The sequence below is a fragment of the Microtus oregoni genome, unplaced genomic scaffold (assembly GCF_018167655.1).
Source record: "Microtus oregoni isolate MIOR12 unplaced genomic scaffold, Mior012 000015F_ref0000493, whole genome shotgun sequence".
Classification (NCBI taxonomy): Eukaryota; Metazoa; Chordata; class Mammalia; order Rodentia; family Cricetidae; genus Microtus; species Microtus oregoni.
In genome coordinates, this window is record NW_024543074.1 from 27,322,795 (window position 1) to 27,335,644 (window position 12,850).

Sequence of the window (12,850 nt, forward strand, 5' to 3'; positions counted from 1 at the left end):
CGCTATATGTGAAGAATGTCCCTGCCATATTAATCAAGACTGCATTGAGTGTGTAGTGTGCTTTTAATAGAGTAGATCTTTTCATACAATTGATTCTTCTAAACAACGAGTATGGGAGGAGAATGTCTTTTCATCTTCTAAAGCCTTCTTTAATTTCTCCCTCACATGTATATATAATTTGTATATACATATAAATATATATCTCAAAATTTTCCTTATAGATTGCTTTCATTACTATGGTTAGGTTTCTATCCCACAAGTTTGTATTTTTGTTTATTCACTTGTTGGCCAGTAATTCTTTCATATTTTCAATCTCACATGGACAATTGGATACATAATTGTTAAATGTTCTTGAGTGAAATAACAGTGCAGTCTTAGTTCAGCATCCACAATGCCAAAACCAATACCCATTATCAGTACCTCTGGGGATGTCCAGCCCTTGACAGCTGTCAAACAGTCATGCTTGCTGCTCCTGAACTGCTAGAAACAGGCTCCTCATGTGGTCAGAGAACAGGCTTTGCTCAGCCTTCCCTGAGTGAGGCAGAGGAGAACTGACCTGCCCCAGCACCAGCCAGTGTTCGAATCTCACTCCAGCATTTCCTCTTTGGATGATCTTGGGAAATGACTTAACTTATTTGAGTCTGACCTTCCTCACCTGTAAACCAAAGATCAGAAGGAGTACCTTGTAAGATGTTTGGAAAGTTTAAACGCTGTTCATACACATGCCACAGTGTGATCCTTAGCTGGTGGGGGCAATGCTGCTATTTTTCTTTATTAAGCCAACAACTTCCTCATGATTTGTTAATTCTCTTCTCTGAGATTAATTAAGTTCTATTCTCTTCCATGAGGGAAAGTATTCAAATACTGGAAGATTATAATCATGCTTCACTTGTATCCCCAATCTCACATTTGGGTTTTTAAATTCATTGTCACTCAAATCACTTTCTTCATTAGATGCTCCAGTTTATCTGTAAGTCAAGATGCACCAAGATGGTCCAGATACATACAAATGGATTCAGAGTTTCCAAAACTACAAACTGGGTCCTTGGGCTGAGTTCCCTAAACTGTTAGAGCACAGTGAACTTAGAATCTTCTCAAACACTTGGCATTTCATGAGCTGAAATTTACTAACCCCCTTCACTGAGTGTGAAAATTCACTCGCTATTTCCTGGTGTGCAGTCTCACATCATCTTGAATCTGCCATCGAATTAGGAACACATATTTGTGGCATGTAAGTGTACAAGGTCAAACAAGGACAAAAAATAGTTTTCTACTCAGAAATAAATGTCGAATGTTTTAAACCAGTAAGGGACTTCATAAATTCTCCATAAAAAATATAATCTAGGATAAAATTGAGGCTGTGATCCTGTGGAAGAAATGTCTATTGCCATGAACATGTCTTCTCTCTCAATGATAGGTCTGGTTCCACGAGTCCTTGTGTAAGGAAATGTTCACCTTCTAGATCATGTCAGAATTTCTTTAGTTGATTCTCAAAATCCCAGGCATGGTTGGGAGTTGCACAAGCTGCACTGACTGTTGGTGACAGGCATCATTACAGATGATCATCTCTCCTTTCTTCCAGGAGACCTCAGGCCTGCACAGCCCATAATCCCTACACCTCACAAAGGTCAGTAACATTTATACAAGGCCAGAGAAGCCAATAACATTCCGCAGGTAGATTATCTGATCCTTGAGAGAAGGTCAGTGAGAAAGGAGGGAGCCTCACTTTGCAAACCTTACCAGGAGAGGTAGGCCATGTCCCTGCCCCAGGGAAGAGTTTTTCTCATGCCTCTTGGCTTCCCATGTTGAAAATAACCCCACCCTATAGCATGAATAATAAATACCCAGAGACTGATATTGGGGTTCAACCTGAAGATCAGAAAAGCAAAGTGGTCAGTTACTGGGTCTTACCTCTACCCCAGACTGAAATGGGTCTAGATCCTGAGTTTACAAACTCCCAAACTCCACAACCCACACTTCACAGTACACTGAGTTCCTGTCTCTTACCCCTTATATTCCTTTCTCTACCCAGCCATATCACTCCTGTCTCCACCTCCCTAGTGCTGGGTTTAAAATATGTTACCCCAAGGGCTGGGATCTCCTTAGTGTGAGCTCTATTACTCTTTTAGACAGATTTAATCTTCTGTAGCCCAGGCTGGCCTTGAATTACCAGAGACCCCTCTGCCTCTGTCTCTCAAGTCCTGGGATTAAAGGTTTGTGCCATCACTCCCTGGCCTGTATGGCTAACTAGTATGACTGCTTTTCTCTCTGATCTTCAGGCAAGCTTTGTTTATTAAAACACAAATAATACATTACTATACTACTCACTCCCAAACTGAACACTTACCATAAACCCTTCTTCCTAGTTAGGCAGAGTATCAGACTAATAACTGGCCTCAGGAAGGGTACAGATATTTTTTTCTCTTGACTTCGCAGAGGAGGGAGGGAACCAGGGGTGCACAATTCAGATGAGATACATTAAAAAAAAAAAACTGAGCAGACAGTGGAAGAGTCCGTGCTTTCTATGCTCAGTGTCAGTCTTCACTCCTAGATGCTCCTACCTTGCCACACTTTGTGGACCAGCATCGGGAGCAGCTGGTGGCCCGAGTGACATCAGTGGACCCTCTCTTGGACAAGCTGCTGCATGGTCTGGTACTGAGTGAAGAGGAGTATGAGGAGGTGCGAGCTGAATCCACCACTCAAAAGAAGATGCGGAAGCTCTTCAGCTCTAGCCGGTCCTGGACCAGGGTCTGCAAAGAGCAAGTCTACCAAGCTCTGAAGGAGACACATCCTCACTTGATCATGGAACTCCTTGAGCAGTCAGGAGGTGTCTCTGTGGGATCCTGACATCTTAGCGGCTGAGGGGTGAGAACTCTTCTTTGATTCCTGACTCTTCCTGATCATCCTTTGGCCCCCAGTTTCTCCATTTATAAACCAGTGGCCATCTGAATTGCCCTTCAAATGGCAATGTTTCCAGGACACCTCTTGGGGACCCAGATGTCCCTCTTGGCTCTCCCCATTCTGTTCATATGGGATGTGCATCTCAGGAAACTTCCAGTGGAGCCAGCAAGTCTATTCAGCCTTGTCCAGCTGGCTTTCATGGCCTGAGTGTCCAGTCTCAAAACCACCTGGCCAACCATGATACAAGCAGAACTGGGAGCATGGGAATGGAGGCAATGAGATGGTGCTTTCCCTGGAAAGTGAATTCTTATGAATAGGAAAGGAAGGGGGCTTCTTAAATATTTCCCACCCTCAGTTTTTGTTGTCTTTATTGATTCTATTTCTATTTTCATGTCTTGAACAACTTTATAAATTTTCTTCCTCTGTTTCTTTGTATTTTTAAATTTTTTATTGTTTTTTTTATTGAGCTCTACATTTTTCTCTGCTCCCCTCCCTGCCTCTCCTCTCTCCCCACCAACACTCCCCAAAGGTCCCCATGCTCCCAATTTACTCAGGAGATCTTGTCTTTTTCTACTTTCTACTTCCCGTGTAGATTAGATCTATGTAAGTCTCTCTTAGTCTCCTCATTGTTGTCTAAGTTCTCTGGTACTGTGGTTTGTAGGCTGGCTTTCTTTGCTTTATGTTTAAAAACCACCTATGAGTGAGTACATGTGATAATTGTCTGGGTTACCTCACTCAATGTTTTCTAGCTTCACCCATTTTCCTGCAAAATTAAAAATGTCGGTATTTTTTCTGCTGTGTAGTACTCCGTAGTGTAAATATACCATGTTTTCCTTATCCATTCTTCAATCAAGAGGCATTAGGTTGTTTAAAGATCCTGGTTATGACAAACAATGCTGCTATGAACATAGTTGAGCACATGTCCTTATGGCACGATTGAGCATCCTTTGGATATATACCCAAAAGTGGTGTTACTGGGTCTTCAGGAAGGTTGCCAAGATCACAAACACTGATGACAACTTATGCTGGAGAGGTTGTGGGGAAAAGGGAACACTTCTGCATTGCTGGTGGGAATGCAAGTTGGTATAACCCCTTTGAATGACAGTGTGGCAATTTCTCAGAAAATTAGGAAACAGCCTTCCACAAGACCCAGTGTTTTTTAAAATTTTTTTTAAGAGATTTGTTCATTTCCTCACACTGTTTGTGTTCTCCTGGATTTTTTTAAGGGATTTACTAATTTAATCTTTGAGGATCTCTATCATCTCCATACACGCTTTTGAGATCTTTTTTTCTTGTGCTTTAACTGTGTTGGAATATTCAGGGCTATCTGGGCTCTAGTGGAGACCTATTGACATGGATGTTATTGATTGTTTTTATGCCGGCATCTAGGCATCTGGAATTGGAATGATTATAGGTCTAGGTGCTAATATCTGAATTTGTTTTTGTTAGGTGAGTGTTCTGTACCTTGCTTACTGTTTATTCTGATTATAGGAGAGTGTGATGGGTGTTTGCTGCCTGGTAGGAAATTTTATGCACCTAATATTTGTGGTCAGTGAGGTTTCCCAGAAAATTTTATTTCTTATCATTGACAGCTGGCTGTTAGGAATGGGGCTAGGCTAAGAGTCTGAAGGAATTCACAGGAGGGAGGAGATCAGAGTGTTCTACAAGGACCTGCTTCTTTAGTCTCCTATGAGACTAAATAATAGGAGGTGTTGGGTCCCTAGATGACAGGCCTTCGCACCCTGGCTTGATCTGTTTTGCACTCTTGTGGTTGGTTGAAAACAGGAACAAAAACAGGGAAAAACTGTTGTTTTCAGTAATGTTTCTAAGGATGTTTACCCCTAAGCCATGTGAGTTACAGTGATGAGCTTCCCGCTTTTGCTGGCTTGTCCTCCCCTGCTGAGGGCTTTATATACTGTGTGAAAAAGTGGAATAAAGGCTTGTCTGCAGAACCTGAAGTTGTGCTGTGTGTTGATCCCAACGTCCCTCGCTCAGATGAACTACAGTTGCTGTGCTGGTGTGGCAGGAGGGACAGTGAACAGAGGTCACTCACAGGTCGGCTATAGCACTGGGGGTAAGACTGGATTGGATCTAGAAGAACAGAAGGAAAAAGGAAAATCTATACACAATCTACCTGCTTCCCCGGCAGGAGTAGCTTGTGGGTTTTCGGGGGTGTCTGCTAGAATTGGGGGCTGAGACAAAGCACAAGTTGGGTAGGGAGTCAGAGAGACGAAGGTCTGTGGGATCCACAGAAGACGTTGGCAGAGGAGGAAGGAAGGCTGAAAAACAGGTGCTCTGTTGCAGATATAGTGATGAGGCTGGGGTATTGGGTTTGGGGGAGAGGAAGGAGTGGTGAAGGTCCTCAGTTAGCTTACCTGTTTCCCTGACTGCTCAGATGGCAGCTGGTGTGATCACAGGAATGAATGTCAGCTGGTTTGGAGGCTGAGAGACTGGGATGAGTTGGGGGAAGGAAGGTTGGAGCAGAGGATCTTTGAGATTTGAAGGAAGTGGCATCAGAGGTGAAAGGAGACCACAGCAGGTGTTCTGTTACCAAGTTGAGGATGAGGTTGGGGTACTAGTAGCTGAGAAAAAGGAGAGGAGATCTGCAGTCAGCTAGCACAAAGCGATATGCCTTCTTCTCTAAGCCTCATGGAATTTTCCCAAAATTGATGAATACTCAAAACACAAAGCAAGTCTCAACAGATACAAGAAAATTGAAATAGCGTCTTGCATCCTATCCGATCATCATTGAATTACAGCTGGATCAACAACAACAGAAAGCATACAAACTCAGGGAAACTGAACAACTATCTTCTCAATAAAAAAAAAAAAAAAACAGAGCAAGCCCGGTGGTGGCGCACGCCTTTAATCCCAGCACTCGGGAGGCAGAGACAGGCAGATCTCTGTGAGTTCAAGACCAGCCTGGTCTACAAGAGCTAGTTCCAGGACAGGCTCCAAAACCACAGAGAAACCCTGTCTCGAAAAACCAAAAAAAAAGAAAATCAAAGAACCAAAATAAAAAAAAAAAGAGCAAGACAGAAATAAAGAAAGAAATTAAAGGCTTTCTAGAACTCAAGGAAAATGAATACATGGTATACCTAAACTTATGGGATACAATGAAAGCAGCGCTAAGAGGCCAGTTCATAATGCTAGTGAATACATTAAAAAAAAAAACTACAGAGATCTAATTCTAGCAACTTCACAAAACACCTGAAAGCTCTAGAAGAACAACAAAAGAATTCATCACATGCAAGAGGAGTAGATTGCAAGAAATAATTAAACTCAGGGTTGAAATCAATAAAATAGAAACAAAGAGAAAATTTTTTTTAAAAATCAATAAAATGTAGACAAATTTTTCTTTGGGCTGCAAGTTCACAAAAAATGACACAGTAGTTTATTATTAATTATGAAAGCTTTGCCCTAGCTTAGGCTGGTCGTACAAGTTCTCATAATTTAAATTAACCCATATTCTTAAATGTACATTCTTTTAGGGAGCTTGTTTACCTTTGCTCTGTATTGCCTGTCCTGCTTCCTCGACATCTGGCTGGTGACTCTGCCTTTCCTCTTCCCAGAGCTCTCTGCCCCAGGAAGTCCTGCCTTACTTCTTCCTATCTAGCTAATGACCATTCAGCTTTCCTTTTGTAAACCAATCCCAGTGACACGTCTTCATACAGTGAAAAGGAATATTCCACAACAATGGAACAAAGAGTTGTTTCTTTGGTTAAATCAACAAGATTGACAAACCCTTATCCAAATTTACTAAAGGGAGAGAGAAAGAATATTCAAATTAATGATATCAGAAACAAAAAGGGGGGACATAACAACAGACACCAAGGAAATCTAGAGAATCATAAGGACATGCTTTAAAACCCAGTACTTCACCAAATTGAAAAATCTAAAAGAAATGCATAATTTTCTCAATATATACCACTTACCAAAGTTAAATCAAGATCAGATAAGCCATTTAAACAGATATGTAACCCCTAGTAAAAATAAAGGTAGTCATTAAAAACCATCCAAACGAAAAAAGACCAGGACCAAGTGGTTTTAGTGTAGAATTCTACCAAACTTGCAACAAAGACTTTAATACCAATTCTCCTCAAACTATTCCACAAACTAGAAATGGAAGAAACTTTGCCAAACTGGTTTTATGAGGCTATAGTTATCATGACACCCAAATTAAAAAAGATTAACAATAAGAGAATTGCAGACCAATTTCCCTAATAAACATAGATGCAAAAATACTAATAAAATATTTGTGGTCTAGGCCTGGTGTACCCCAGAGGACAAGAACAGGTCCACCCCAGGTCTCTAGACTTGGGGAAGGGAGAATTTCACTGTCCTCTGGTACCAGGTAGTCACGCACCATTATGATTCTTGGCAGCAGAGTCCTGCCCAATGCCATGACAGTCTGAGCTGTAGTGATATTTCATTTGTATTTTAATAAATAAAGGTTTCCTGAAGTTCAGAGAGTAAAACAACCACACTGATCAGCCTTACAGACCAGGCAGTGATGACACACACCTTAAGTCCCAGTAGCCATACTAGTTTGCCATAGAAACCAGGCAGTAGTGGTGCTAGCCTTTAATCCCAACACCAGAGAGGATTATAAAATGGGAGGAGACAGCCCTCACACACAGTCTCATTCTGAGATTCCTGGAGGCAGGACTGCCATTTTGTACTGAGATAAGAGCCAGCGACTGGCTGTTTTGCTTTTCTGATCTTCAGGTTGAGTCCCAATTTCTATCTCTGGGTTTTTATTAATTGTGTTACACTTAGTCAGACAACAAGTAGACCCAGGGTTGACCGCCCCAGACTCTGAGGAGGGAACATGGTCCTGCCCAGAGCTATAATGAACTGAGTAGAAAAAAACATATGTGGCATTGTTATGATATACAAATGTATGGCATGGTATGGGAGAGAAAGGAAAGACAGAATGGTTCATGTCTTGTGGACAGAAGTATATCTAAAGAGGTGAAAGCAGTGAGGACCAAGAGAATGTGGTTGGTTTGATTGTCACCCAGGGCCACGGTGATGTCTGGGCCTGGGCCCAGGTCTGGGTTCATGACCCTGATGCAGCAGAGGTCTGTGTTGATGTCTGTGACTCCTGATACCACCAAAGGCCAAGAAGATAGGGCTGTACAGAGTTGGTCCTGCCTCTCACTGCCTGAAATACCTGGTAGAACTGGTCCTGCCTATCACTGGCTGAAGCACTCAGGAGAGTGGGTCCTACACCTCACCTGGGCAGCACAATAAAGCTAGGCTGTTTTGAGGGGCAAGATCGAGCTGGATTTGCGGAAGTGAGAATGGGGAGCAGATCATGCCTGTCTTGTGGTGAAGAAAACATGCCTTCCCTTGTCCCTTGCTCCTTGCCTCTTACCCTTGCCACCTGTAGCAGGTAGGAGACCTGAATCAAGCCCTCATCAGGTGTGGCACCCAGGAGAAAAAACCCTTTGCTTCACCTGGGCACCATAGTAGAGTTAACCCTGTGAGCAGGGGCACAGGTGGTCCAGCACTGAGGCCATGAGTGGGGCGTAGCTGGTACCACCTCCCTCATCTCTGGTGTAGCAGTGGCACGGGGAAAAGGTGCCCCTCACCTCTATCACCTCCAAGTGCCAAGGTGGCTGACTCTCTTCTTTAGCAGCTGCAGCACTTAGGAAAGAAGACTTTGCACCTCATCTGGGCAGCACAGCAGCGCTGACCCAGTTGATGTGACCTGGGGTGAGACAGCTCAAGAATGCGAGCTTGGGAGATCTGGCATTGACCCTCATCTGTCATATTTAGGCACAGGAGGAGGAACAATTCCCTCTCCACAGCCCTCTGTGTCTGAGATGGTGGGAGAGATGGCCCTGAGGTCATAAGAGTGAGAGAGCTGTCTCTACCTCTCACCAGCTGCAGCACTCTGGAGAGTTGCCCCTGCATCTAGTCTGGGCAACACAGTAGAGCCGTGCCTGATGATATAGGCATAGGAGAACCAACCCTGAGAGCATAAAGCAGGAGAACTGGCCCTGCCCCTTGCCCATCACTGCAAGGAGTGAACTAGCCAAGGCAGTGCAGGAGAGCTCACCCTGGTGGTGGGGGTGAGGGAGAGCTGGTGGGCTGACCAACCCTGCAACTACCCAGGCCCAGAACCAGGGTATGATTTGCCCACCCCAACATAAACCCCATCTGTAATCTGCTGGATCAAGTGAAGGGGCCGGTACTGCAGGCCCAAAGGTACAAGAATTCCATATCACAGGGCAACAGCAGGCTATCCAAGAGAAGTCCAGCAAGGGCCCAGGATCGATAGTATAGCAGAAACCAGAGTCCTTGTGCCAGATCAATGATGTTACAATGAACACTTGCAAGTGAAAATATATGAATAAAGGGTTTATTGTGTGTCTCACTGAGTCACACTACAGCTTCCATGACAAGATTGTTTTCTCTTTTTTGTCCTCTAATTTTATTTTATTTTATTTGTGGGGAGATGTTGCAAGGGCAGATACAAAGGATGGGTACAAAGAGATGGAGAATGAATGGGACAGAGATGCATGATGTGAAAGACACAAAGAATAAATAATCTACAGTGAGTTTCAGATCCTGTAATAAGTGTGAACCGAGACTGCTTGTTCATTTCCCTAAAACATACTCACAGCCTAGGAGGGGAAATCCCACATCAAACAAGCCTCAAAGGAACAACAAGTATTTAAATGAAGACTTGAAAGCACACTTTCATCCAACGAGAGCCAGTGATTTGGGAGAGATAGGTTTTCTACAATGAAAAAGTTTACTCCCTTTGCGTTGATGATAATTAAACACAATTACAACAGAAAAACTTCTGAAATTTGAACTTTAAGATGATTAAAGGTTCATGGTTTTTAAATGCTCTTAAGTCAGTGGCTTGAATGAGAAAAACTTATCTGACATTGGGCTAGGAAATGACAACTATCTGCTTAAGTGGCTGTCTGCTGGAGGAACGGCTTTCTTTTTTCTACAAATGCCCATCAATGAAGACTGATTTGTGTCAATTTACCTGCTCTGGATTAGCTGTCAATAAAAGTTGTTTGTCAGTGTGACTGATACCAATAGTCACAATAGAGAGCAGAGGGAACCTGCTTCTGTGCCTGGAGAGTGGGGACTGGCTGTGTTTTTCATTCTGGTCTTTCCCTACAATGTTAGAATTTGTATTTAGCATTTTTTGTCTTACAGTACACATATTACAAAATTAAAAAACACAATACTTGGCTCTTAAAATCTCAATTTCTATGGCATAAACATATTTATATTTTTATGTCTTAAAAAACTGTTCTTTTTCCAAAATAACGATGACTAGCTTAGAAAAAAGGCATATATATATTCAAAGTATTTCCCTTTAACAAAAACTTTGCTTTATTCAATCTAAAATTTAAAGGTTTTAGAAAGCCAGAATGTAACATACTTCAAGGAAATCCATTGTTTCTTCAGCCCCTTTTTTCTCCAGAAACAAGTACTGTTACATTATTTCTGTTTAGTAAAATATGATATAATTTTATACCCTTCTTTCTTCCGGTGTAATTCCAACAGTATACTGACGAGGTCATCCAGTTCTAGAAGTGTACCAACAATTTCTTATCATTCTTCATCACACTATGAGCTGTTGATTCTATACTCTTGTACAGGAGATGCAATGGGTTTGTAGTCGTGTTAGCCACCATGGCCATGCAGGAAGTATGTTTTAACAAGTGTGTACACTTCCTTCAAGATGTAGCAGCCATGCTTGGTCTGAACTCTGGACCAGCTGGAGAATGACCCAGACCTCTGAATCCTTGTCATCTCCATCCTGCAGCAGGATGAATGCAGCTATCCAACATGCCATCCTGCGGGAAACAAGGCAATGCTCCCAAGATGGTCAGTATTTGCTCAACAAGCAGAACCCTAACAAGGTCAAAGGCAGACACATAAAACTGTGAGCTCTGCTATGTTAACACTAGGTGGTGGTAGAAACCAACGTTTACATTAATTCTGAGGCAGAGTCAAAATTTGGTGAAAAGAGGGAGACGCAACTGGGGTCAGCATGGAAATGTCTGTGGTCTTCCATGGCTCCATGAGGAATCTCTAACAAATGCATTTCTATTCAATAAGATTAGCTAATGAGTCAGTCTTTGTGTTTTGGAAAGTTCAGAAGTTAGGGGCAAGTGTTAATTTTACATCTCTCCCAAGAAAAATTACACAAGAGTTGGTCAACAAATATTTGAGCGTACACAAATGAGGCTACATGCTAAGTGCAGATACAGACTAAGTGTACAAATGTATAGAACCAAGTGTTATTTAAAACATCAGATTATTTAAACTCAAGAAATTTATTTTTATTTATTGTTTCTTTTCTTGTCCAAGTCTAAACAGTTCAAGAAATGATTCTACAAAGAACATGCAGCGTGTGTGTGGTTTTCAGAGTTCTGGGACCACGACTTATCAAAACAGACTAAGATTTATCAATCTTAACATGATGTTTTATAGTAAATTAATCAAGTATCCTGGCAGTGTTTCCATCCTATAATAAGACAGCTTGAAATTATTTTTATGTATTTTTAATAACTTATCAAATAAGTTCTGGCTTGAAAACAAGCCATTGGAAAAGAATGTTTTGGATGTAAAAAGTTTCAGATGATAAAAATAAGGGGATTTTTTTTTTTGTTGCTCTTCTAAAGTAAAATGACAAACAAAAACACTCATTGGTGACAAAGTATTTATTCACTGGCAAAGAGAAAGCCTTGCTAACAAGTGGTGCTGATAAACCGGACGCCTGCAGGTAGAAGAACAATCCTCTCCTCTCACCCTGCAGAGCACGCAAGTCCAAATGCACCAAAGACATCAACACAAGACTCGAAGCCCTGGATCTGCTAGAGGGAAATAGGGGGAAACACTTCCTGATGCTTGCAGAGCTAAGGGCATTAATAAAATGGGACAAACTGACGATTGGGACCACATGAAATTGAAAGGATGTCATTTGGAGATCATGGATAGAGTCCATGAGCATCATGACTGGGAGCATGGCAGCAGGCAGGCGTGGTGCTGGAGGAGTAGCTAAGAGCTCACACCCACAAGCTGCAGGCAGAGAGAGAACTAGAAACACTGGGACCTGTGTGGGCTTCAGATCCTCAAAGCCACCCCAGTGACACACCTCCTCTAAGAAGAACATCCTTCAAACCCTCTCCAAATAGTTGCACAAACTGAGGGCAAGCATTGAAATATATGAGTTGTGGGGGCCATTCTACTCAAACCACCACAGGGTCTCAGCACCGTGAAAATGACTATCCATATAAATAAATAAGCAAATGCTGCTGAGGATATGGAGAAAGAAGAATTCTTAATATTTGTGGTTGGGAGTTGAAGTGGTCTGAATGATCAAACTACAGTGCATAAGAAAAACATTTGCAGAACACTGCAGCAGAGACCACAGAGAAGTGCTGCTTACTGGCTTGCTATCCAGGGCTTGCTAGGCCTGCTTTCTTATACAACCCAGGACTGTCTGCCAATCAGTGGCACCCCACAGTGGGCATGGCCCTCCTGTATCAGTCAGGTTTTCCCAGGAAGACCTTCACACAGCAGGCAGCTGCCACCAAGCCTTAGGTCCGGAATTGGATCACAGGGTTGTACATGGTGGCAGGCAAGAACTGACTCCTGAATGGTTTATGACTAGCACATGTGATTAATGGTGTGTGTGCATGTACACACGCACACACACACACACACACACACACACACACACATATGTTAATATTAAAGGACTAATCACTTCTTAGAGACTGTGAGCCTCTCTGTGCTGATATTGTCAGTTAGGCACTAGCCTGGGCCCAAGGGGCGTACCAGTCAACAAACAAGCTAAGTCCTGTCTCCAAGAGTTTCCATTCAATTACCAAATGAAATCAAGTTTGTGCCGTTAGGTGGCAACAGGTGACAAACAGAAGCATAAAGGAGGGTAAATTCTGGG

General features: G+C 42.5%; 1 protein-coding gene across 1 annotated transcript in view; it reads left to right on the forward strand.

Moving 5' to 3' along the window:
• Window positions 1-3,379, forward strand: part of LOC121456308 (NACHT, LRR and PYD domains-containing protein 1a-like) — a 64,228-nt gene extending 60,849 nt beyond the window's left edge. The window contains exons 13-14 of the mRNA XM_041664371.1: window positions 1,583-1,627; window positions 2,552-3,379. Of these exons, the coding sequence (XP_041520305.1) occupies window positions 1,583-1,627; window positions 2,552-2,847 (341 nt within the window). The 3' untranslated portion in view covers window positions 2,848-3,379. The remainder of the gene's footprint in view (window positions 1-1,582; window positions 1,628-2,551) is intronic.
• The last annotated feature ends 9,471 nt before the right edge of the window (window positions 3,380-12,850 follow it).